Source organism: Canis aureus, chromosome 8, assembly GCF_053574225.1.
Source record: "Canis aureus isolate CA01 chromosome 8, VMU_Caureus_v.1.0, whole genome shotgun sequence".
NCBI lineage: Eukaryota > Metazoa > Chordata > Mammalia > Carnivora > Canidae > Canis > Canis aureus.
The window spans coordinates 27819232-27846888 of NC_135618.1; the positions used below are offsets into that span (position 1 = coordinate 27819232).

The window sequence follows — 27657 nt, forward strand, 5'->3', positions numbered from 1 at the left end:
TTAATATGAATCAGGTATCCTTTGTAATATAACCCAGGAAGAATTAGGCTTTTGTCACTTGGAATGGAAAAAGCTCTGACTGTTACACTTTAAAAGTACAGGTTCAGGCTGAAGAGGAGAGAAATTTGAACAATGGAATGCAACAGGTAGTCCCTGCATTTTTATCTCCCTCAAAATTTTGACCTGATAGTGGTACTCATGATATGTCCCAGGGAACAAGAGTAGAAAAGAAAAAAACAGAAATGAAACTCAGCCTTCCGAATTGCTGAGAGGTCTTAGGGAGAACCTAAAAAAAGGATGAAGTAAATTCTGGGCTTCATTAGGCATTTCACTTGATAGTACCTCCATCTATTAATACTCCCTATTGCTTATTAGCTTAAGTTAAAGAAGTTGCTCAGAGTTGTGTTATTTAAGATGTAATGCGATAGAGTAGAAAGTGATTTTACTTGGACTGATCCTCAAGTGCAAACTGAGGCTGGTGGTGGCTATGTGACATGAAGAAATTGCTTCATACATTATAGTCTTTTCTAACCTAAATGGATAAAATATTTTCTATGGCAGAGATGGCAGTTATTCCAATAGCCATTCTCTCCTTTACCCATAGTAACAAAATATTTAGCTGAGCACATGCCCTCTCATTTCCCAGCCTCCTTTGCAGCTAGGTGTGGCTGTTATGACTAAATTACAGTTATAGTCAGTGGGATGTAAGGGGCTGTATCCAGAGTGGCTTTGGGGACTCTTCCTTAGGAGACAACTAATCAGGCAGACAGGCTCTGCTGTCTTGCCCGCCACTCTCTTGCAGTGTATTCAACAAACTTCTATTTCCTTTATTAAAAAAAAAGAGAGACACACACAACTGATCATATCATTCTTCATTTAAAATTCTGCAAATGCCATCAATAGGGAATAGGTTAAATTATAATATGGTACTTTCTTAACCCGTTCAGACAGGAGTAGCAACCTTTATTAGATGCTCTCACAGCACACCCTGTTTTTTCTTAGGTACACATGTAATGATATTTTACTTTTTATGGTTACTTAGTATCTGCCTCCTCCACTAGACTGTAAACCCAATGAAGACAGGGACAGGGCAGCCTGGGTGGCTCAGACGTTTACCGCCGCCTTCAGCCCAGGGCGTGATCCTGGACCTGGGATCGAGTCCCGCATCAGGTTCCCTGCATGGAGCCTGCTTCTCCCTCTGCCTGTGTCTCTGCCTCTCTCTTTCTGTGTGTGTATCTCTCATGAATAAATAATATCTTAAAAAAAAAAAAAAAAAAGACAACAGGGATAGTTAGGGTGGGCATTAGGTGCCCAGTGCTTTGCATCATGCTTGGTATACAGCAAAAGTTTAATATCAAATGTATAACAAACATACACAATAGACTATTATGCAGCCATTTAAAATACGATAATGTAGAACTGTTTATTGACATGTAAAGTTACTCATAATATAATGTTAAATTTAAAAAAATCAAATTATAAAATAGTAGATAAAGCAGGATTTCATTTTTATAAAAAGAATAGCTATGTATATGGATACCTTGATCAAAATGTTAATAGTGGTATGATTATGGATGATTTTATTTTCTTTGTAACTCTTTGTACTACCTAAATTTTAAAAACAACATTAATTTAATTCATTATTTTCTAATTTACATACGATTCTCATTTTGAAAAAAAAAATCAAGTAGATTTAAAACAATCTTTTCTTTTTTGTTACAAAATTTCACTTGAAGGTACAGCAGTCAGACAAAATTAGAAGCAACCTGGATTTCTGAAGGCAAATCAAAACATTGGATTACATTCACCTTGATGCTATTTCTGATTAAAGTGGGCCTCTTACAAAATCATTATGATACCTTCACTTCTGTATAATATATATTGTTTTAATGTCTATAATTACCCATTAGACTCTTCTCTCCTCTCTTATTCACATTCCTTCTCAGGATATGGAGAATGGAATACATTATCCTCTCCTATGTTTAAGCTGAAGACGAGAAAGGTAAAAAATAGTTAAAAGGCAATGGACTTCTAAGTGTAAGACAATGTCAGCAGCTGTTACATTTAAAGCACTTTCTTGATATGAGGCAAGTTTGCAAAAGTGCAGTTTTTTCCTAACACGAAAACATTAACAAAATTCTAAAAGTATATTCATTTTAAACAAACACTTTTAATATCCTTACTAGTCATAAAACTATAATTGGGCTTTTTTTTTTTTTTAAGATTTTATTTATTTATTCTAAGAGACACACAGAAAGAGAGGCAGAAACATAGGCAGAGGGAGAAGCAGGCTCCATGCAGGAAGCCTGATGTGGGACTCGATCCAGGCATTCAGGGATCACGGCCTGAACCGAAGGCAGATGCCCAAACCACTGAGCCACCCAGGCATCCCCCCTACCTTTTTTTTTAAGTAGGCTCTATACCCAATATGGGGCTTGAACTCATGACCCTGAGATCAAGAGTCACATGCTTTTCAGACTGGGCCAGCCACGCATCCCTATAATTGGGCATTTTTAAGATCAGCTTATAATTTTCCCTTTTAAAAGATATTAATTCATATAAACAAGACATTTACAGTTAATTTCTACAGAGCAACATAATCGTGGGTATCTTAAAAGGTTAAGTAATTGCACTTATTTTATACAATAGTTAGCGTTATTGTGGGGAAATGGAAGATACTTCTGTATGTAAATTCCTTTTCCCAACTAAGTGTAACTGACATGTTTCATTAAGGTCAGTCTAAAATAAAAAATGAAAGGAAAAAAATAGATATCCACACTGGATATGGCAGTCTGTCTTTTAGTAACATTAATTTTGTTTTTCTTGCTAGTTTTCAATTCATGGACACAAAGACCTCAGCACCATATTAAGAAGTCACACCATGACCTATACAATGTGACAGCCCTAGGAGAACTCTTACATCATTATTCACTTTCAGTAAAAAGTCTAACAGAACAGTGTAAATATTGTGCCTTGGAACCTTAATCATACAATACAAATCATTTATAATACAAATTGTGATGAAGAACATGTGCTGCACAGTTAGGCGCTACATATTCTTTGGAAGATCAGAAAGTTCATTGACGTCCCATCAATCTTCATTTCAGATCTAGTAGCATAAAAGCTGGGTTTTCTAAGTAGGATTTCCACAAATTAGAGAAGCGTGACATTGTAGCACCATCAATAATTCTGTGATCAGCTGACCAGCTCACATTCATTATCTGTGCTTTATATACTTCTCCTTTGTGGTTAAATCGGGGAAGGGCCTAGAAATAAGGCAAAGAACAGAGTCAGCCTTCACTTGCTTGAAGTGCAAGCTATAGCAACAGCAATGGTGAAAGATTAAATAACCGCCCCCCTCCCTGTAACAGGGAAGAAATGGGCATCCCAAATGACTTGAAAATTTTCCTCATTTTTATATTTGCCCCGAGCTTTCAGTTTTTCCAAAGTACTTCCTGTCCCCTGTACAATTACCATAGATACAGTAAATCTCATCTCAGATTTCAATTATTTAACATGTATTTATTGAGCACCTACTATGTACCAGGTACTCACTCGTCTCATCTGTAGGGCTAAACCAGTGACAAAACAAATAACAACCCTTGCCTTCTTGGAGCTAACATTATAATGTAGAGGGAGACAAGATAAATAAATAAAATACGTAGCATGTTAGGTAGTGAAAAGTACGAAGGAAAAAATAAAGCCAATGTGGAAAGGGGAGAGAGAGTAGGCAGGGGCTAAATACAAGTGGCATTTTTTGTTTGATAGGGTGGGCAGGGAAAGCCTCACCAAGGTTTCCTCACTGAAGGCAGTGAGGAAAAAAGTCAGATGGATACTCCGAGAGATACAGAGGGGAAGCGTGACTGGACAGTTGGAGGAACAGCAAGGTAGACAGGATGGCTGCAGTGGAGGGGAGGTCAGAGGTACGAGACATGGTCATAGAGCAAGGGGGGAAGGCAGGGCATACTGTCAAGAGCAATGCTTCTCAATCTGTCTTTGGTAAAGGAACTATTGTTATTTTTTAAAAATTTCTATTCCATTGCAGGCTACTTTTAAATAACATTAAAAGTAAATTATTAAAGGGGTGCATGGGTGGCTCAGTTGGTTAAGCAACTCTCGATTTCAGCTCAGGTCATGACTTCAGGATCCTGGGATTGAGCCCTGCATGGGACTCCATGCTCAGAGAGGAGTCTGTTTGAAGATTCTCTCCCTCTGCTCCTCTCCCACTTGCACACATTCTCCCTCTCTCAAATAAATAAATCTTAAAAAAAAAATTAAAAAGATATAAAACCACAAGCCCTAACTTCCTATTAAATTCAATAGACCTATGTCACCTGTCAAATTGCTGTGAAAGTATCTAAGACCCGTTTCTGTACTGATCTCACAGTCTGGATACAACAGTCATGGCCTACATAGGTCCCCAATTACAATGAGTAGCACCAGTGCAGGGCCATGTAGGCCACTGCAGCTACTTTGGCTTTGAATCTGAGTGAGATGAGAAGCTACTGGAGGTTTCTGAGCCATTTACCAAAAGGGGAAAACTCCAGACAGAGCAAGTTTGAGGGTGGTGGTGGTAAGGAAAGGAATGGAAAATTCAAGATGCCTCATTAGATATCCAACCAGGATAATATGAATTTGTAGATCAAAGCAGAGGTCAGGTCTGGAGATACAAACTTGGGTGTTAACAGCATAAAAATGGCACTTACCATCCTAAGATGGGATCAAATAAAGAAAAGGGCCAGAACTGAGTCCTGGGGTACTCCAATACTTAGTGATTAGGAGATAAAGAGATCTGGGCAAAGGAGCCTCAGAGGGAACAAGCGGTAGACAGGAAGGAAGCCATAACAGTAAGGTATTCTGCAAGTCACGGCGAAATGTTTTCCAAGCAAGTGGTGTTGGTCAACTGACTCCAGTGCAGCTAATAGGTCAAGGAAGATAAGGACTGAGAACTGAGTTGTGTGGAGATGTTAGTGACTTAGACCATTTATCAACAAGTTCAAAATTTACAGTGAAAGCAGAAAATAGCAAAGGAGAGATGATAAAATGAGAGAAAATAATTAAATATGCACTATTTGTTCCTACCCAATAAATATGAGAAGATTTATACTTCAAGAACTATTCTTCATAGCTTGATGAAATCATGGGTAAAATGATTTGGTAAAAACACGTTTATTGAAGATATCTGCATACCACTGTTCATAGCAGCACTATGCACAAGTACCAAAGAAAGGAAACCCAGCTGAACAGACAAAATGTGGTATATACACACAGAGTTTCAGGTTGGGACAGTGACAAAGTTCCGGTGGGGGATGGTGGTGATGGTTATAAACATGTGAATGTAGTTAATGCTACTGAACTGTACATATTAAAATGGCAATTTATGTTATGTATATTTTACCACACTTATATATATATAAAATCCAGAGGAAAATATATCTCTTTAAGGAAAAGAAAAAACAAAACATTGTCAAATAGGTATGAAAGCTTAGCATCTACAGAAAGTCAGAATTCTGAGATTCAAACGCTGAATTCCTGCTGGGTGGAAAATGGGTGACAGGGAAGTTATATTCAGAGAAACTCCTGATTTGCAAAGAACAGAGCCCACTATATGTTTTTGGGTTTTTATCCCTATCTCCTCTATGTGCCAGAAGGGAAAGTAGATGCTACAAAGGAGCATCTAACATAACAGTTAAAGTACTATCAGGAAGAAAGCAAATCAAAGGCTGAATGAGGGGCACCTGGGTGACTCAGTGGTTGAGCTTCTGCCTTTGGCTCAGGTCCTGAATTCGGGATCCTGTAATTGAGTCCCGCATCAGGCTCCCTGCATGGAGTCTGCTTCTCCCTCTGCCTATGTCTCTGCATCTCTCTGTGTCTCATGAATAAATAAATAAAATACTTTAAAAAAAAAAAAAAGGCTGAATGAAGGTATCTGTGGAAGTTTTGGATGCCAATACAAAAGCAAAAGCTCATGAAAGACAGTCTCAGATGCTCAGTGTGGAAGCATCATAAATACAAAAAAGAAAGATTCTTCTGAAAACATGAAGACCAAAACCAAAGTCAATATGGTGATGACATTTAATAATGGCAGTACTGAAATGTAATTCAAGAGCTTATCTCTTTGATTCTGGTGGTTCTCAGTCTTGAGTTAATAGAGATGTCCAAGCCCTATCCACAACCCCCCAGTTCTGACTCAGTTGGTATAGGGTGAGCTCAGGCATTTTTTTCAAGCTCCCTGGATGAGTCTAATGTGTAGCCAAGATTAAGAATCATTGCAACCCCTATTCTAAGTCAGTGTCTCCTAAAACATGGCCACAGATCACTCATGTTGGAACCACCTGGGTTCTTGTTTATTTATTTTTTAAAATTTTTAAAAAATATTTTTATTTATTTATTCATGACAGACACAAAGAGAGAGGCAGAGACATAGGCAGAGGGAGAAGCAGGCTCCATGCAGGAAACCCGATGTGGGACTCAATCTCTGAACTCCAGGATCATGCCCTGAGCCAAAAGCAGAGTTCAACCATTGAGCCATCCAGATGTCCTGGGTTCTTGTTTAAAATATAAGTTCTGGGGCAGCCCCTGTGGCCCAGCGGTTTAATACCACCTTTGGCCCGGGTTGTGATCCAGGAGACTCGGGGTAGAGTCCCAGGTGGGCTCCCTGCATGGAGCCTGCTTCTCCCTCTGCCTCTCTCTCTCTCTCATGAATAAATAAATAAAATCTTTTTTAAAAATTGTAAAAAAATAATAAAAAATAAAATAAATAAATAAAATAAATAAATAAAAATAAAATAAATAAAATAAAATAAAATAAAATAAAATAAAATAAAATAAAATAAAAAAGTTCTGGGGGCTCTGTCCCCAAGGGCAAGGATGCAGCTTTTTTTCTTTTCTTTTTTTTAAAAAGAGAGAGGGGGAGAAGGACAGAGGGAGAGGGAGAATCTTAAGGAGGCTCTATGCCCAGCATGGAGCCCAATGCAGAGGGCTCCATCTCACAACCCTGAGATCGTGACCTGAGCCAAAATTAAGAGTTGAACACTTAACCAACTGAGCCATCCAGGCATCCCAAGAATACTACATTTTTAACTAGTACTCCCAATGAGTCTTGAACAGAGTGAAGTTTGAGAAAAATGCTCTAAATGGTGTCTCCCTTTGTTACAAATAATAATTTGGACTAGCTTACCATTATCTTTGGTATTCAGAAATAAAGATATTTTGATAGGAGCAGATTGGCTGTATTTGTGATTATCCATAAAGACTCACATCTGTGCCTGGCATGAACCACAGTAGTAAATCCATACAGAACAATCCAGATCACTATCATTTATTATACGTAAAGGCAGTCACTGGAATTGCAGGCCTACCTTTTAGGAATAAAAAATTGGCTTACAGAGCCAAATATTACAGTCAAACCTACAAAGCAAGGGCAAAACCTCAGAAATGGTCACTCTTTTTTTCTTTTTTAAAGATTTATTTATTTATTTATGATAAACAGAGAGAGAGAGAGAGGCAGAGACACAGAGGGGAGAAGCAGGCTCCATGCTGGGAGCCCGGTGGGACTCGATCCCGGGACTCCAGGATCGTGCCCTGGGCCAAAGGCAGGCGCCAAACCGCTGAGCCACCCAGGGATCCCCAGAAATGGTCACTCTTTTGTGTTTACTCTCCCAATTAGCTAAAACTCTTTTGTCAATTATTTAATAAACACACCTTAATTGATCCGAGAGCCCCAATTGCTACTTCAGGTGGCAGTATCACTGGTTTGGTATAGGTACCACCAATCTAAAAAAAAAATAAATGAAAGTAAAAAGGAAGAATAGAAAAATTAAGCTTTTGAGGAATAAATGGCAAATGAAATATTATATATATATTTTTGACATATTATATTTTTAATTGAACATGTGATTAGAAACTTTAAGTTATGGTTTATGAATTTGAACATTTCTGTTACTCACTGATCCAATGTTGGAAAGAGTAAATGTTCCTCCGGCCAGATCAGTGGTACTGAGCTGGCCTATAGAGCCCAATTTCTGAAGGCGGTTCAACTCAGTGGCGATCTCAAATATGGAGCAGATCTGAACATTTTTCACATTAGGGACAATTAGCCCCTGCTCAGTATCCATTGCTACCCCAATGTTGTGAGAAGCCTAAAAAAAAAGATTATACAGTAGGCCTTTTCAAAGGTTAACAGAAAAGAAAGGATCAATCCTCACTGTCTTATAAAAAAATCACCAAAAACTATTTCTACCAGACTGGTGATGATTTAAATAATTTTTAAAAAAATTTTTGGAAAGAGATAATTTTTTTTTGGTAAGCATACTGGGCAACAGGCTATTTCCATTCACTATTAGTGGATATATAAGACTTTCTGGGCAATATTTATCAGTATGTACCAACATTTATAAAACTTTGTGTTCAAGAGATAAATCCAAAGTACTTTCACTACTTTTCCTATTTCCATTTAAATTATTCTTGTTTTAAAAACTGCAGGAACTCCATTTTGGGAAAGGTTATCTTTCAGGGGAGGATATGTAGGATGGTTAATATCCATTAACCATAATCCATTGCCTGACAGCCATTTTAAGCAATAAACCAAAGAGGTTTAAAAATGGTACTCAATATATCTGAACAGTATCATTACTAACCAGTAAAACCAATAACAGTAACAAATTATAGTTTATTATTTTATCCCATACCTTTAATTCTAGTCTTAACTCACTATTCAAGTGAGAAAAGAAGCTTTTCTAACCTATAAGCACATTGCACCATTTTCTATTTATAACAAGAACTGTTCTACAACACAGAGCCAACCTTATAAGTTATGTGCTGGCAGTTTTCATCCACAGAAGCATTAAGGATGGGAAACTGTAGCAGTCCCAAGGATGCAGCCTGTTTAACAGAAAGAGAACGCAACATTAGCACTCTTAATTCAGAAAGGGAATTGGAAGCAGTAACAGGTGTTGAAGGAGGGAGAGAGAGAACCTTATTTACACTGAGCTTAATTTCTAGTCTTTATGTACCTAGGCATATTACTTCCAATGTCACCTTCAAACAATGTGGAACTAGGTCATCCTAATCACTTATTAATAAAAGATAAAGTTGTCAGGCAGCTTGTAAGCATCAAAGAGATTTTTCCAAGCAACTGTAGAGACTGACCAAAGTACCAAACAAAATGTGTAAATTCTACATGAGAAGAATTTTCCACATAGAATCTTACATGAGAGGCAAACTTGGAAGTTCAAAGACACACTGAATTAAAACAAAAAGGTAGTTAGCTGTTTCCCTATGTAGAAAAGAACAAGCAATAAGGGTTTCCAAGGGCACTGACCATTAGAGGTTAGTGTTCCACTTGGTGACCTTGGCCAAGTGAAGGGCAGAGCTGGTGTGAACATCTCTACTTATTGTCCACCTCCCTGAATTGATGGCATGACATTTCTCTGCTTTCTTCCCCCTTCGTCTTTTTTCCTTCTTACTTAGTACCATTCCTCTTCTGTCCATATTCAGAGTCTCCTTACTGTCCCCTGAATGTTCTTTATACCTGTTTTTCTGCCCATCCAGGATCTTTTTTTTTTTTTTAAAGATTTTATTCATTCATTCATGAGTGACCCAAAGAGAGAGGCAGAGACACCGGCAGAGGGAGAAGCAGGCTCCCCATGGGGAGCCCGATGTGGGACTCGATCCCGGGTCTTCAGGATTATGCCCTGGGCCGAAGGCAGGCACTAAACTGCTGAGCCACCCAGGGATCCCTGCCCATGCAGGATCTAATCAAAGTTTACACATTGCATTTGATTGTCATGCCTTGGATTAATTACACTTACAAAATAGGTAAATAAAAATACTTAAGATTGTACTTAAAATCTACCCCTGACCCTGGCCTTCATTTAGTCCACTTAAGAGTTCTCTATATGCACTGTGTTAAAGTGTTATTTTTGTCTGTTGGCCAGTGGTCAAAAAAAAAAAAACACATTTTTTTCCTTGTACTAGAGAGTTAAGGCAAGTTTTACAAAGCATTTGACAACTGCAACTTTAATCTTCTTTATATAAAAATCCATAATTAAGGTTAAAATGTTACACATAAAAACAATATTTTGAGTGCAATCCAAATTTTGTAAAAGAAAAAATAAGGTGTATGTTCCTAGATAAAAGGTCATTTTTGCCCCTATACAATACATTGTAGTATTTTCCAAAAGTTCTGAAACTTATATAGGCAGGAAAAAAGTGTCATTTTAAAATGAAGCGTACTAAATTTTATTTTCAAAATAAAGATCAGGTATTTCACTTAGACTGGAAGAATGAAGACAAACAATAATAAAATAAATTCAGTATATTAAAAAGCTGGTCTCTCCTTGTTTCAAAACAGACATCACCAGTGTCACTCACATGTTTTTGTCACTTGTCACCCACATATTTTTAATTCTCAATTTTCCAGCTCTTTCTCTCAGCCTAAAAACCTGCTCCAGTTTTCCCAGAAGGAGAGGAGGGCAGGTGGAACTTTCCTTAATCTACCCAGAACCACCACCATACCTGCCTTCTGTGCCTATGGTCTATCTGCTTTCTACCAGATATATTTTATTATTATTATTATTTTTTAAGATTTTATTTATTTATTCATGAGAGACACACAGAGAGAGAAAGAGAGGCAGAGACACAGGCAGAGGGAGAATCAGGCTCCATGCAGGGAGCCCGATTTGGGACCCATCCTGGGACTCCAGGATCATGCTCTAGGCTGAAGGCAGCCCTAAACCACTGAGCCACAGGGCTGTCCAACACTTGTGACCTCTTAATTAGCAATCCAAAAGCCTGTTCCCATCCTATCTCTTTTCTTAAAGGGCTTTGTAATTCATTTTTAAGTCATCTCCACACCCAACATTGGGCTCAAAGTCAGTACCCTGAGATCAAGAGAGTCACATGCTCAATTGACTGAGCCAGCCAGGTGTCCCCCATCACAACTTTTTTCTTCTCTCTTGGTGTGAGAGGGTGAATAAATGGCCCCAGTGGTTCATGCCTCCTTGTATACAAGCCCTTTGGTGGTGCTTTCCACCAGACCGAGCTCAGTCATGTGAGCTGCTTAGGTCAATGAGATAAGAACAAACTTGATACAGCAGAGCTTGGAAAAAGTGCTTGAGCATTTCTCCTTCATCCCTGCCAGTACTACAAGACTACATGCAGGCTAGCATGCTGGGTAGCTGAGAAAAACATAAGGGAGGGGCACCTGGGTGGCTCAGTTGGTTAAGCGGCTGCCTTTGGCTCAAGTCATGATCCCAGAGTCCTGGCATGGAGCCCCACATCAGGCTTCCTACTCAGCGGGGAGCCTGCTTCTCCCTCTCCCTCTGCTGCTCCCCCTGGCTCCCTGTGCTTATGCTCTCTCTCTCTCTCTGTCAAATAAATAAATAAAAATCTTTTAAGAAAAACATAAAGGAGAGAAACGAGTCATCCCTACCCAGGCTGTCTTACCCTAGCCCACCCCTAGCCAACCTACTAGCTGTTTGTGGACACAGAAGTAAGCTCTGCCAACATCTGCAGACTGGCCTTGCTTACCTGTGGACTCATGAGAAATAATAAATGACTGTTGTTTTAAACCAGTGAATTTAGGACTGGTCTGTTATACAGCAAGAGTGTACGCTTTGGCTTCTAAGAGACACTTTCCTGGTTTTTCAGTTGTCATACTGCTGACCTCACTCACTCTCTTTTTCAACTCAACTTCTATCTATCCCTTAAATACTATTGTAAAATCCTTAGCCTTCTTTTCTCATTTGCACACAATTTGGGTGATTTCATCCACCTGATTCAATTACTATATCTCTTAAAAAATGACTCTATAGCTAACATATAGCCCATAGGACTCATTTATAGAGACAACTATTACATCTCATGTTCGCAGACCATTCAGTTGGTTGTTTGGGTAGCTGCTAAAATAATGAAGGTAAAGAACAGTTTCTGTTCCTCAAGGCTCAGCACGCAGTGAAGAGAAAACTGAGCAAACACTTGTATTGCACTGAGATAAACTGCAACAGGGAACAGAAGTATTTAACTCAAAACTGTGAACAGCCACAGAAGGCTTCTGGAGGAGGCTATTCCTGGACAGAATTTGGCTTTTCAGATGTGCACGTATTTGATCAAATGAAGAGGGGGCATTTCATGTGAAGTCACATATTCCACCAACTATGCAGGCTTATTACTCTGACCAGAAGGAGTGCCTGAGAGATAAAGCTGGAAAGATAGGAAGCAGAGACTTGTAATCATATTTATATCCCAAATTAAGGAGTTTAGAAACAAACCTGAAGACAGTGAAAGAGACCACTGGAAAGAATCAGGGAATAATATGGTAATTTTATTTACAGAAGATTCGTCTTGGTGTGGTATGGAGAAAGGGATGGAGGGAAGACACACTGGAGTTAGAGACACCAATATGCATTTTGAGTAAAGTAGACCAGAAGCTAAAACTTAGCTTCTCCACTTATTAGCTAAATACCCTTGACAGATTTCTCAATTTCTCTAAGCCCTATTTTTTTTTTAATATTTTATTTATTTGAGAGAAAGAGACAGCAACAGAGATTTCACAAGTAGGGAGGGGAGGGAAAAGCAGGCTCCCTACTCAGCAGGGAGCCCGATGTGGGGCTCAATCCCAGGACCCCAGGATCACAACCCAAGCCAAAGGCAGACGCTTAACCGACTGAGCCACACAGGTGTCCCTAAGCCCTCATTTCCTTAAATGGAAAGTGAAATTAGCAATAGCTGCATGTCGGTTATTCTGAGAATTAAAAGAGATAATGCACATTGTATGCTCATATAGCCTGCCACACAGTACCTGCTTCATACATGGTTGTTAATATGAACTAGACACTGAGCTGCTTACAGTCAGCTGATGGTCTTGTTTTACGCTGGTCCCAAGGCCTAGGACTAGAAATGATTCCCAGGACTCTCAATATAAGTTTGTTGAATAAATGAAAATGAGTATGTGTCAGTGATAAACAAGATCAATACCAAGTCTTGTTTTTGTTCAAATCAGGATTTTGCTGGAGTGATCCTTTCAGAATTAAAGGCTTTACTTAACTGGCAAGACTATCTATTATCTAGCTCAAAGAGATGAGCTGATAAAAATATGACACACATTTCAATTTTATAAATTCCTAAGAAAGAAATAGTGCACTTGTACATTTTAAAAACTATATGATATGGTGAGAAGTAATATTTTTATCTGAATAGATAGTTAACATACTGCATATTTGCAAAACAAAATTTTATTGTCCTCTTCAAACCCTGTTTGAAATTAATGAAATCTTACCTTTAAGAAGAAGGGCATAAAGGAGAGTTTAATTCCACGAGCAAAAGCAATGGGTTTTAATTCTTCTCTTAACTTAACCAATTCAGTAAGGTCAACCTCATCACAATATCCAAAATGAGGTATCTTCAGAGCTGCAGACATGGTCTTGACCATTGCTTTGTGAAAGCCTAGAAAACATAAAATACATACACATATATATATATTTAATAATATACACAATAATAATAAATATATATTTAAATATTTTAGAAAGAGAGAGCACAAGTGTGTGCATGGTCAGGGAGGGAGGGAGAAACTCTGAGCAGACTCAGTGCTGAGCACAGAGCCCAAGGAGCTCTCAATCTCATGACCCTGAGATCATGACCTAAGCTGAAACCAAGAGTCAGAAGCTTAACCGACTGAGCCACCCAGGTGTCCCTTTATTTTTAAATTCTTAAATCCTTTAAACCTTTTTACTAAAATTGAGGGTTTTCTAATGTCATTTACTTTTTCAACTAAACTCTCCCTCTTGAGGCTACCGTCTTCATTACGTAATTGAAAGACACTCACTCATTCCAACACTGAAGCTACGGACTGTAGCAGAGTACCCAGTGTCAGGTATAATAATATTAAGAAGTAACTGCCTTTAAGGCTGTGGTATATAAAAAAAATCTCCTAAAAGGATGCAAACAGGGAAACCCTGGGTGGCTCAGTGGTTTAACACCTGCCTTTGGCCCAGGGCCTGATCCTGGAGTCCGGGGATCAAGTCCCACGTCAGACTCCCTGCATGGAGTCTGCTTCTCCCTCTGTCTGTGTCCCTGCCTCTCTCGGTCTTTCATGAATAAATAAAATCTTTAATAAACAAACAAATAAATAAAAGGATGCAAACAACCAAACAAACAAAAAAATAAAATAAAATAAAAGGATGCAAACCATATATTTACCTACTGGCTTTCCTGCAAACACACATCCCGAGTTTATAAATGACAAATCAGATCTAGTCATTTTGAAGCTAACTAAAAATTATGTTTACAACAAACATCCTGAGTCTTCAGGACAATTCAGAACAATTATCAGAACTTACAAGTTTACATTCCAGGAAAGAAACCCGCTAACATATTACTCTTCAGAAACTAACAGTGGAGACTGAAACTCTTCCTGGGAAAATTATGTCACCAACAAAAAAACGTATGATGACTTGGAATTTTCCACTCAGCAAGAACTGAACACACATGTCAGGTGCCCAGATGTACTGATGCAAATTTCCCCAGTAACTTTCAGCACGGTCTTCTATTACCGCCGTTACCTTTTATGGGCTCCGTTCTGTCTCTGCCTGTGAATGCTGGAGGTTTTGATGCTGGCATAGGAGTAACTTTGCCTTTCGGTGTTGGTGGAGGTGGCACTAGTTCAGCTTTGGGCGAAGGAGGTAATATAGCTCCAGTCTGCTTTTCCAAATAGTTGAGGATGTCTTCTTTGAGTATTCGGCCGTCTTTTCCTGAGCCGACAACTTCACTCAGCTTAATCTAATAAAAGGGTGGGGAGAGCACATTTTAATGGTAAAAATAAAACCAATGTAGGAAATGACGGCAAAAGAAAAATTAAGTGTCTTTACTACTTTTCTTTTTAAAGATTTTATGTATTTATTCATGAGACACACAGAGAGAGAGGCAGAGACACAGGCGGGGGGAAAAGCAGGCTCCAGAGGGAGAAGCAGGCTCCAGCCCCACGTGGGACAAATCACGCCCTGAGCCAAAGGCAGACGCCCAACCCCAGAGTCACCCAGGCCTCGCAAATATCCTCACTACTTACAGCCCATTGACAAGTCCTTGAAAGCAGAGTGACCTTCCTCTAAGAACTCAGCTGCCTCAATGTTAATACTTTGCTAAGGGCAAAAGGCTAAATTACTTCACACTATCCTGACTCCCCAGATCCTGTAAGTCTTCTTTAATGTATAAAAATTCCTTTGGAAACTTCCTTTATTTCTACCCCTCAAGATATATTTTGGCAATCATCCCCCAAGCATATGGCCCACTGATACACATCTGAAGGGTCCCATGACTAGGGTTTTATTAGGCAGTAAGTAATAAGTCACCTTTTCCCAACAATAGCTAGCTCCCTCAAGGTCCTGGAAAACTTCCTTCCCAAATCCCTCAAAGATTTACTTGATCCCTAACCTCTGAACTTGAAAATATATAAATGAGCCACTCCTCGTGACCCCAAAGCAGCTCCTTCTGCCCATGGGTCCTGTCCCTATGCTCTAATAAAACCACCTTTTTGCACCAAAGCCATCTCAAGAATTCTTTCTTGACTGTTTATTCCCAACCCCAACACTTTCCTACATCAAAAACTATCTAGAAACATATCTATCATTAAGGTCTCTAAATGGAATTTAATCAATTGAAGGTAAAAGTAATCTCTGCCCGATATGAATTTGTATAAGGAAATAACATTTTATCTTAACAGAATGCTGTAAACTATACAGCTACCCTCCAAAAGTAATCATTTGTTACATTTTATAAACAGTCAACTACTTTTAAACTTCTTGCATAGTATTTTTTAAAGATTTTATTTATTTATTCATGAGAGACAGAGAGAGAGAGGCGTAGAGACACAAGCAGAGGGAGAAGCAGGCTCCATGCAGGGAGCCTGACGCAGGACTCGATCCTGGGACCCCAGGATCAGGCCCTGGGCTGAACGTGGTGCTAAACCGCTGAGCCACCTGGGCTGCCCTCTTGCATAGTTCTTATTAGTTTTTTTTGAGACTATATAAGAGTCAAACACTATTGCAAATGTAGAGCAATGTTTCTGACCTTTTGTAGAGAGCAAGATGGATTCGCTCATGTCAAGCAGTGACATAAGCAGCCAAAGGCATTGCAGCTAAGACCAGACATCACCAAAAACAGCAAAATACTAAGGACGAATAATCAGTAAGGTCATGTGAACCTGGAAGAACCAGGAACTAACAGTCGTTAGAAGCGGAAGAGGCCTGCCAAGACCTAAGACTAATTAAACTTTAAAAAGGTTAGACCCCTAGGGCAAACTGACTCTCCAGATGCTGACCCTTTCACATCTGACTGCATTAAAACCGCAACTGCCACCGAAGGTTCACGCGACTGATTTCTAAACATGAGAGATCCTCCACTGGCTGAACACAGTAACCAGCATGTGCCAAGAGCTGACCCAGACCAGACAGAGAGAACCTTTCACCTCAACTGTGCACTCAGGGACTGACTTGGAGTGTGATTTGTTAACTTCTTACCCTTTATCTTGTTTGCTGTGTGACATGTATGAAGCCAAGTTAAATTAGTGAAAATGTCATTGAGTTTGGAATCTTGAACCTGCTTTAGAATTGTTAACTTTGCGTTATGACTGTATAAAGCTGACACTTTGGAAAGTCGCCCTTATAGCATATTCCAGACAACTTGGCCATTGGTAAACTAGTAACAGTTAAAATAATCATCATATAAAAGCTCTCTTAGTTTTTTTTCTTATAGTTGTAAAAACACTGAAATTCACTTTACTGAGCCATATTTAGAGTATGAGTTTCAAGTTAAGTGTCAAATATGTTTTATTGTTGCTTTTTACAGAAATGACATAATTCCATTTTCCCCTAGACACTCATTGTGAGACTGTGATTTATAGTAAGTATGTTTGGAACGCCTGGGTGGCCCAGTGGTTGAAAGTCTGCCTTCAGCTTAGGGCGTGATCCCTGGGGTCCCCACAGGGAACCTGCTTCTCCCCTGCCTATGTCTGCCTCTCTCTCTCTCTCTCATGAATAAAGAAAGAAATACAATCTTTAAAAAAAAAAAGTATGGTTTTGGTCTTCCTCCCCATTTCTGGCATAGAACTGTTAAAATACATTAAAGGACCTGTGATAAGAGGTGTCTTTTGCTATATTAATGAACTTTGGGAAAGCCCTTTGGGAACCTAAAAATGGAGGCTGGTTGCCAGGGGAACCAATCCTGTGATTAGAGGTTTAAAACTTTCACTATCCCTACTCCAAAGTCAGGGGAAGAGAGCTGGGCAGGAGGCTGAATCAGTTGCAAATGGACAACTGATGCCTATGTAATGAAGCCTTCAAAGAAAACCCAAAAAAAAGGACTGGGTTTAGAGAATCTCCAGGTTGCTGAGCATATGGAGATTTGGAAAGAGTGGCACACCCTCAAGAGGGCATGGAAACTCTTCACCTCTTTCAACATACCTTGCTTTGTGTCCCTCCATCTGGCAGTTCTGGAGTTGTATTCTTTTAAAATAAACCGATAACCTAGTGAGTAAATGTGTTTCCTAAATTCTGTGAGCTGCTCTAGCAAATTAATCAAACCCAAAGAGGGGATTGTGGGGACCTCTCATGCATAGCCAATAGGTCAGAAGCATACCTGATAACATGGCTTGAGGGCATCAGGAGTGTTGGGGGTAGGGTGGGCAGTCTTGCAGGATGGAATCATTAACCCGTCAACTCTGACACTATCAACAGACACTGTCAGAATGGACCTGAAGTGTAGGATACCCAGTTGGTTATCCAGAAAATTGCTTGTTTTTGTGGGAACCTTCCCTACCCCCAATATATATATTGGAATTGGGTCCAGGAACCTTAAAAGGGCTCTCTCTGTAAACACTGTGATCTGACTTTGTTTAATCCCCTTCTATGTTTAGTTACAGAGATAAAATATCTTCGTTAAATTTAATTCTGTTATATAAAAAGACATAAGCTTAGGTGATAACCTCATACTTACTGTGTATTAATTAATTTCTCAATTTAAGTCCTGCATCATTTGTATTATTGCTTCTCTAAGGATGACTTCAGAAGAATAAAGGACTTTCTCATGTCAAACATTTAGTTTATAACAAAGAATTCTGGGTGCTTGCTCCGGCAGCACATATACTAAAAATAACAAAGAATTCTGGGAATCTAAATAAATTTTTTTTTTAAGATTTATTTATTTATTCATGAGAGACCCACATAGAGAGAGAGAGGCAGAGACACAGGCAGAGGGAAAAGCAGGCTCCACGCAGAGGTCCCGACCGGGTCTCCAGGATCACACTCCAGGCGGAAGGCGGCGCTAAACCTCTGAGTCACCCAGGCTGCCCAATTTAAATAATTTTTAGGTAATTTCAAATAACTGTAAATGCCATTGGTTTTTATTTTTTGAATGCCATTGGTTTTCAATTTTATTTTTTATTTTTTTGGTTTTTAATTTTAAAACAAACTCAATTCATAAAAATAACATAATTTACTCAAGCATATCCCTCATTTTGAACACATGTGCCTTCTCACTTTTTTTTTTTTTTAAAGATTTTATTTACTTATTCATGAGAGACACAGAGAGAGAGAGAGGCAGAGACACAGGCAGAGGGAGAAGTAAGCTCCATGGAGGGAGCCCGACGTGGGACTCGATCCCGGGACTCCAAGATCACGCCCTGGGCCAAAGGCAGGCCCTAAACCACTGAGCCACCCAGGGATCCCCTCACTTTTGGTTATATAAAACACTTGGAAGAATGTATCCTAGATTATTTCTTTGGGATAATCTCACAATGATAGGATAATTGTCTGAAAGGATATGAACATTTTAATGACATACTACATATTTCTAAAATATAAACTTTTGTTTTTTCTCACTGTAACTTAACTACCTTTCTCAAAAACAGATAAAAACCCTGCATTATGGGGCATAGTGCAAAGAACCCAAGTTTGGAAAACGAAGATGCATTCAAATCTCCAGTTCAGCTACTTACTTGATTTTAGGCAATTTAAACAACCTCTCTGCCCTTTCTCAGCTGAAAACCGGTAATCCAAACTACCCTGCAGGATGGTTGTGAGGATTGGAGAGAATATGTGTGCACACAGTGTCTGACTCATAAGAGCTCACATAATGGAGGCAATAATTGTTGAGGCAGTATATAATGATTAAGGGTACTGGATTTGGAGTCACAGAGACCTCCTTCAGAATCCTGGCTTTACCACTGCTTTAGCTGTGTGACCCTGGACCTTACTTTACCTGTCCAAGTTTCTAAATAGCCCCCATATCTTAACAGTGTTATTTATTTATTTTTTAAAAATTTTATTTATTTATTCATGAGAGACAGAGATTGAGAGAGAGGGAGAGACACAGGCAGAGACAGAAGCAGGCTCCATGCAGGGAGCCCGGTCTCCAGGATCAAGCCCTGGGCCGAAGGCGGCACTAAACCGCTGAGCCACCGCCACCGGGGCTGCCCCAACAGAGTTATTTTAAAGATTACTTGAGATGATGCATACAGACTGATTCCAAAACCTGGAAGCCACTTTGCCCTGGGGGTAAGCACCAATGACTGGCTGATAAGAGGGAATACAAAACGCTGCTCTTTGTCTCAAATCAGGATAATTCAATGGTTTTCCTCAACCCCACTGGATCAGATCCTTAAGACCACACCCTTGCGTGACCCATTTTTCTTCTCTTCCCTTCCCTATCTGCTTCCCTCATTCCCAGAAAAGGTGTTCCCTCCCTCAATCAATCCATCACACACATCCAAATCCCTGTCTCAAGCTGGCTTCTAGGGATCTAAGACACTAGTATTTACAAGTGTTCAATAGATGGTAGACTTATTATTAGACTCTAAGGAAAAATAATAAAACCACTCAGCTCAATTATTATAAGTAAATAAGCTTGCAATCTCTCCTTTCTCACTGGTGCTTTTCTGCAACAATCACTTTTCAGTAATACATGCTATCATTTTCCTTTAATCTCAACTTGACCTATCTCTTCGTGGAATAGTTGGCTAATCTCTCATCAATACAAATGTCTATTTTCTATGTAATCTCACATTTAAATATTAAGAAAACTTACATTGTTTTCCATTGCTAGGCGGCGAACTGCAGGAGTTGCCAGTGTTTTCTGGCCCTTTATCTCTTGGTGTGTGTGTTCATCATGGGACACAGCAGGAGTTTCAACAACATCTTCTTCTGAATCTGGTAACAAGGTAAAATTTGCTCTTTAGTTGAAAATACTACAAAACAAAAACAAGCTTAGTGACTTATATAAATAAATTCAACTTAAAATGTATAATCAAAAGCATACTATTCAGGCTACTTCAGAGTGGGAAAACACAACTTCACAATGGGAAACAAACAGTGGGGGAGGGAGGAGGGTGTACTGGCACCTAGTACTGTTTAATGTTTGTTATTACCTGGTGTTTACTTCATTTCTGTTAGAATCATGCAGCAGCTATAAGTTAAAAAATGAGAGCTTCTTCAATAAATTTTTAAATGTTCTCTATTTTAAATACTTTCTTCATAAATTTCTCATTTATATTTACAAGTAGTATAAAATAAGAATAAAATGTGAGGCAAATTACATGAAAGAATCATATAAAATCTTAAATATATAAAATCTTTCCTAAAATAACAAAGCATTTAAAATTTGTCTCCGCTTTGAATATGGCTTAAGGAATTCTGCAGAAGATTTTATTTTCATGGCTGATGCTAATTTGGTTGGTCTAGTCTCTAAATCTAGAGTACTGACAGATAAAAAACTACCCCAGGATATTAGCATATATTTCTGCAACCAAAAATGAGCAAGTTTTTGAGAGCATTTAATTGTCAAAGTCTGAAGCTTGAAATCAATGCTGTATAGCAGAAGTCTCTGTGGGGATGAGTGAATTAGAGACTAGGCCTCGGAAAGCAGGCAACTGAATTTGCTCTGACATTCCATTCAAAGCAAATAATTCTCCACTGCTGTACCTATGGAAAGACAATCTCTTCATTCCTCCTCACTGGTCTAGGAACTGGCCCAGTGGAGCTCTCAAAGTTCCCCTAAAGGTAAGGAAGGCAAAACACAACTTGTATTGAGCATGAAGGATAGCGGAATATGCCACCTCAAATACACCACTTTTGTATACTGATTATTTTGCGCTGTGGCACTTGAAATGCAAAGCATTTCACAGCAAATGCAGGAAAAGGCATTCCCTAAACTCTCATGTGCCTAAAGACAGATCTTCCAGGAGGAACTCAACTGTCATAAATCTCCACCCCAGGAGTTTCATCCACCAGGGAAGATTGACTCTCATCATAGGAGAGATTAGAAGTCAGCACCACTCTCAAACTTTGGCCCAAATTGTTGTACCTCCCACTTCTCATCTGTTCTCTAAGGGCCCATTCACCTTCCCAAAAACTTACTCTCCCCTAAGAGGCCAACATTCCACTTCCTCTTTCCCTATCAGAGTGACATTTAAGCCTAAACTCTAAAGCCACATCTTTGAGTTACTCATCTTTCCCTGGGTGTCTCCAGGGAAAATAGATGAGGTATAAATGGTAATATACTTGTTTTTTTCTCTTGGTATTCTTTTATTACAGGCAGCCTCAGCTAAGAACTCAGGTTAGTGGGAGAATTACTTTTTCCTCCTCGACAAGCACCTCTTATATGTCAAATGTTGCACTACATATGCAATATCATAATTTAATCTTCACTTCAACTGTGTAAAACAGATTATTATCCCATTCTAGAGAGAAAAAAGAAATTGATACTTGAAAGACAAAGGAACTGGCTTAAGTTCACACAGCCAAGAAACTGAAGGGCTGGGATTCATTCTTAGGACGGCCTCACCCTATACTCTTTCCGTTAGTTCATGACCCTAGTAAATTTTCTGTGTGGTCAAAGAAGCCAGAATACAGCTCCTATTGCTAACGACATAGTTGTGTTGCAATCTGAGAAATCCTGTAGTATTGTCCATATCTGTTAAAGTTATTGGAGAAACTAGTAAGAAATGAGCATTAGGGATTAAGAGGCAAAGGGAAACCAAGGAGATTCAATTGTAGGAATTCCAAATATAACCTGCATTAATGTGTATTTGCTAGAGTAGGAGAAATGTATAAATGCCCAGATATATATATATAAAAGTTATATACTTCCAAAGGGTCACTGAATTTATTGCTACTCACCTTTCTGGAAAACATTCTGATATATGACCAAGTAGTACCACCTTTTAGAATAATTTGGGTATAAATAGGAGTAACAAAACAAATTCATTGGTGAGAAGTCAATCACATTATATATATTTGTAGTAGTCAGGTAGTTGTTGGAAGAAAGCTCTCTTCAGCACCATCTTCCTACCTAGGACTTTAAATCTATTTCTAACTTTTTTATACACATTTTCTCCTTTTAGGATCACAACACTGTTACAGAAATACAGGGCATATTTCTTAATTTTATCAAAGTGGAAAAAGACTCTCAGGGGCGACAGAGTTAAGCCTAAACTAAAATGTCCTAACTCTCCCCCAAGTGATGTGATTTTCATGGTTCTAGCACTATAATATGTGGGATTTTATTTTTTCAGTAGCAGGTTTAGAATACACAGTTTTAAAAGCCTTACTTAAATTTTTAAAAAGAACAACAAAAGAACTCTGGTAAATAAGCACTTTTTGTCATGAAGAATTTCAATTGAGTGTTGTCAGAATTCCTCATGTGATGCAAATTTGTAACTGAACTATTTCAGATTAAATAAAAAGGTAATTCGGGGATCCCTGGGTGGCGCAGCGGTTTGGCGCCTGCCTTTGGCCCAGGGCGCGATCCTGGAGACCCGGGATCGAATCCCACGTCAGGCTCCCAGTGCATGGAGCCTGCTTCTCCCTCTGCCTGTGTCTCTGCCTCTCTCTCTCTCTCTGTGACTATCATAAATAAATAAAAATAAAAAAAAAAAATAAATAAAATAAAAAGGTAATTCGAATAAGTAAAAATACTAAAACTGAAATTGCAATATTCTTAGATATTTTAAGAACTATTTCTAAAAACTACATTAAGTAGTTAATTCACTTAATTGGGTTAATTCTTTTAGAAGAAAGTGCTTTGAAATACTAAAGCACTCAAGGGTGTTTGAAACTATGTTTTCATAAAAAGTTTTAAACTTTTCTCTCTGCAAAACTGCTTAGAAAGACCTTTCCTCGAACAACAAATGTAAACTTTAGTTTATTTCCTATATAAATGATCATAAATTGAGAATTGATGATACTCAAACCAGTGAGATCCCATTGCATTTTCTTTTTCACATCAAATTATTGAAAACAACTCATTCAACCAATCTATAACTGGCTGAACAAAACTAAGTTATAGCTACCATTCATTATGCCCCAGCATTATATTCTGCAATTTACGTCATTGAGCATAATTTAATTAAATGACATGCTATATTCTTGGAATGGTTTTATGTCAGAGTTTTGGGAGTTTAAGATTTTATTTATTTATTTGAGAGAGAGGGAGAGTGTGAGCAGAGGGGTGGGGGGAGCAGAGGGAGAGGGACAAGCACACTCCATGCTGAGCACAGAGCCCTATGTGGGGCTCAGTCTCACGACCCTGAGATCATGACCTGAGCCAAAATCATGAGTCAGACACTCAACTGACTGAGCCACTCAGGCACCCCTCAAAGAGCTTTCTTAACTCAGAACACTGTATTAATCCCAGTAAACATTTTTTTTTTAATTTTTCTATTTATTATTTATGATAGTCACACACAGAGAGAGAGAGAGGCAGAGACACAGGCAGAGGGAGAAGCAGGCTCCATGTACTGGGAGCCCGACGTGGGATTCGATCCCGGATCTCCAGGATCGCGCCCTGGGCCAAAGGCAGGCGCCAAACCGCTGCGCCACCCAGGGATCCCCCAGTAAACATTTTACTATTATAAACTCTTTGGGGGGTGGTGTCTACTTGGTCCAGTTAGTTAGACGTCTGACTCTTGGTTTTGACTTAGGTCATGAACTGAGTGAAACCAAGCCCCATGTTGGGCTCAACACAGTCTACTTCAGATTTTCTCTCTCTCTCCTTTGCCCTTCCTGCTCATGCTCTTTCTAGCTAAATAAGTAATTCTTTAAAAATAAATATTATAGGGCACCTGGGTGACTCAGTAGTTGAACATCTGCCTTTGGCTCAGGTCTTGATCCTAGGGTTCTAGGATCCAGTAGTCCCACATCGGGCTCCTCACGGGGATCCTGCTTCTCCCTCTGCCTATGTCTCTGCCTCTCTCTGTGTCTCTCATGAATAAATAAAATATTTTTAAAAAATAAAAATAAAAATATTATAAACTCTGTGGGACACCTAATTTGTCATTATAGAATTTCATAAATATGCATATGAACAGTGCTAGAAATTCAGTCCCACTGCTCTAGATACAGAATGAGCTGATACTCATAGACTCTGAATAGAATTTTCAGTGTAGCAAAGTGATTAGGAATACAAGCTTTAGAATTAAACAGAGCTGGGGTCAAATCACAGTACCACTAGTTACTAGATATGTGACCACAGGCAAGATATTAAACCTCTGGGTCTCAATGATGCATGTGTCCAATGCAAATAATAATTTAGATAATTGGGCAGCCCCAGTGGCGCAGCGGTTTAGCGCTGCCTGCAGCCCGGGGTGTGATCCTGGAGACCCGGGATAGAGTCCCACGTCAGGCTCCCTGCATGGAGCCTGCTTCTCTCTCTGCCTGTGTCTCTGCCTCTCTTTCGTTATCTCTGAATAAATAAATAAATAAATCTTTAAAAAAAATAATCTAGATAATTTAATCTATGTGATTATATGAAATAATGTATATATAGCATTAGCACAGAGAAAGCATTCAATGACAGGCAGTGATGTTAAAAGATAAATACAATATAACAGAAGAATAACATTAGTTTTATAAAGAAATCTGCTATAGCTTATGTTCCTCCGTCTCTTTCCTTAATACTTCTCTACCATGGTAAGACCCCTGATTTAGGATTAATTAGGGATAGTGGTGGTGGTCAGACGTTCTGGCAACTTAATTCTGCACATAGCTTTAGTATCAGAATACCTAAAAGAGCTGCCACACAGCCTCAGCATTAAAACCATGCCCTTGGGATCTCTGGGTGGCGCAGCGGTTTGGCGCCTGCCTTTGGCCCAGGGCGCGATCCTGGAGACTCGGGATCGAATCCCACGTCGGGCTCCCTGCATGGAGCCTGCTTCTCCCTCTGCCTGTGTCTCTGCCTCTCTCTCTCTCTCTCTCTCTCTGTGTGTGACTATCATAAATAAATAAAATTAAAAAAAAAAAAAAAAAAAAACCATGCCCTTGGGCAGCGTGGGTGGCTCAGCGGTTTAGTACCGCCTTCAGGGCGTGATCCTGAAGACCCAGGGTCGAGTCCCACTCAGGTTCCCTGCATGGAGCCTGCTTCTCCCTCTGCTCTGCCTGTGTCTCTGCCTCTCTCTCTCTCTGTGTGTCTCATGAATAAATAAATAAAATCGTTTTTAAATAAGTAAGTAAATAAATAAAAAAAAATAAAACCATGCCCTTGCTCCAGAAAAAAAGGAATTTAGACTCTCAACCAGATCTTATTTTCTCTTCTCAGTACCTACTTCTTAAACTTAGTTATTGGTGTTCCCAGAAAGTTAGGAAGGAGAATTATGGCCAGGGACAATGACAATGCTAAAAAGTAGGCTGAAAATCCAATAGCCAGATGCAGAATTGTACAGTTTCCAAAATAATAAATGTTCATTAACATATTTTTGCATAATAAAAAATGATTCTAAGCTCTATTCAATACCCTCACTTTAAGGAGTAAAATATATAAAGTTAAAAGAAATAAAACTAACAATTCCCCTCAAATAAATGATTTTGAGAAGTTTGGTACCAAAAACTTCAGTTATTTAAAAAAGTGAGGAGCCATCTTACTTTGTTAAATAGAAACTATAGAAAGCCAGGTTAGCTGTAAAAAGAACACATGGCAATATACTTAAAACTGAGTTTACAGTGTACAATGCACTGAGACATGGAACAGCTTTGATATAATCTTGATAATATTAATTAACTGGATTTCAACTTGTAATACATATTTTTGAACAGTGTATGTGCCACTCAAACAAGTGCAACAGTATATGCCTTCTAAATGTCACACATACAAGGTAGCATAAGTGAGACCAGTAAGCTCTTTTCAAATAGAGGTCTGCCTACAGTCAAAGCACTCATAGATAGAACTTGAACATCACAAATAGAGTTTTCCTTCTCAAAATTATCCTGACACTCTGGCCTTGAAAAACAACCACCACCATATAACAAAAGACAATACCATAGAATATCCTTTAAACAAGCATTAGAAGACAGGATTAACTTCTAATACTACTATTAAGATGTCTAGTTTTGATCTCTTATACCCATAATACTTCTATACTATAATTATTTTCCATCTGTAAAATGGAAATAGGACTATTTTATAGTTCTAAAAGACTTTTTGTTTGGTAATTTTCTATTTACAGTATAATTGGTTTTACTAGCATTAAAGCAAAAAGCAACATAAACAATTCAGTATTATTACAAATTCTTCCTTAAGAAAAGGTACACAAAATATTTAGAAACGCTTCCCATTTCTAAAATTAAAGAGGCATCTGTAAACGCCTCATTAAATTGAATCTACTATTCTATAGGTTTGCTTATATATAGACTAGGATTCATAGTTTACTCTTACAGGAAAAAAATACAATAAAACAATATAAAAGCAAAAAGGTATACATGCAAAATAGAATGACAATGCAAAGTAACTGTTGAGATTATATTCTGATTGGCAAACAAAACAGAATAGCTAGCGAATGATCAGTTCTCAATGAGGAATATTATCAGACTTTTTTTTTGTCTGAACATAACCTATGCAATCTCACTTTTTAACATACAGTAAACTGCACAAAATATAAAATTTGATAAACTTGAAATATATATATATACCCATAAACCATCACCATAATCAAGATAAGGAACATATCCACCCCTCCCAAACAATTTCTTGTACCCAGGCAACCACTAATCAGTTTTCTGTCTTTATAGATTAGTTTGCATGTCCTAAATTCTTTTTTTAATTTTTATTTATTTATGATAGTCACACACAGAGAGAGAGAGAGAGGCAGAGACATAGGCAGAGGGAGAAGCAGGCTCCATGCACCGGGAGCCCGACGTGGGATTCGATCCCAGGTCTCCAGGATCGCGCCCTGGGCCAAAGGCAGGCGCTAAACCGCTGCGCCACCCAGGGATCCCCTAAAATTTTATATACATAGATAATATAGAATGTTCTCTTTCTTGTCTGGTTTCTTTCGCTCAGCATAATTTTTTGAGATTCATTCATGCTATATAAGAGATTCATTTTTGTGAAACTATTCTCCAGAAATAACACCCCATTCTGAAATAGTTCTGTGATTTCGTATTTTGCTATACATCAAGACTTATTGACTCTCATTGGAAATGCCAAAATAAACTCTAAAATAAAATCAAACAATAAAAATCCCATAATTCTCAATTGTTTACTTGTTCATATAAATAATTCATTTTTTTTGGATGCCCTATATTAGTATCTAATCTGGTCTACAGCACCTGACTAAATATTCTAATTTACTGACATCCATAATAGTGTTTAGCATCTTTGCCTGTCTCAGTTTGT

At 38.6% G+C, this 27657-nt stretch overlaps 1 protein-coding gene across 5 annotated transcripts in view; it reads right to left on the reverse strand.

Annotated features, from left to right (window-relative positions):
* Window positions 1-857: 857 nt before the first annotated feature.
* DBT (dihydrolipoamide branched chain transacylase E2) overlaps window positions 858-27657 on the reverse strand; it is a 54205-nt gene continuing 27405 nt past the window's right edge. For 4 of the 5 annotated variants that reach the window (XM_077905596.1, XM_077905594.1, XM_077905597.1 and 1 more), the window contains 7 exons: window positions 20080-20201; window positions 14565-14781; window positions 13280-13446; window positions 8806-8883; window positions 7950-8141; window positions 7705-7776; window positions 858-3266 (listed from right to left, as the gene is read on the reverse strand). In XM_077905596.1, the coding sequence (XP_077761722.1) occupies window positions 3099-3266; window positions 7705-7776; window positions 7950-8141; window positions 8806-8883; window positions 13280-13446; window positions 14565-14781; window positions 20080-20201 (1016 nt within the window). In that variant the 3' untranslated portion in view covers window positions 858-3098. Of the gene's footprint in view, window positions 3267-7704; window positions 7777-7949; window positions 8142-8805; window positions 8884-13279; window positions 13447-14564; window positions 14782-20079; window positions 20202-20419; window positions 20439-27657 lie in introns of those variants that run through there. The other variant, XM_077905599.1, reaches the window with a different exon arrangement.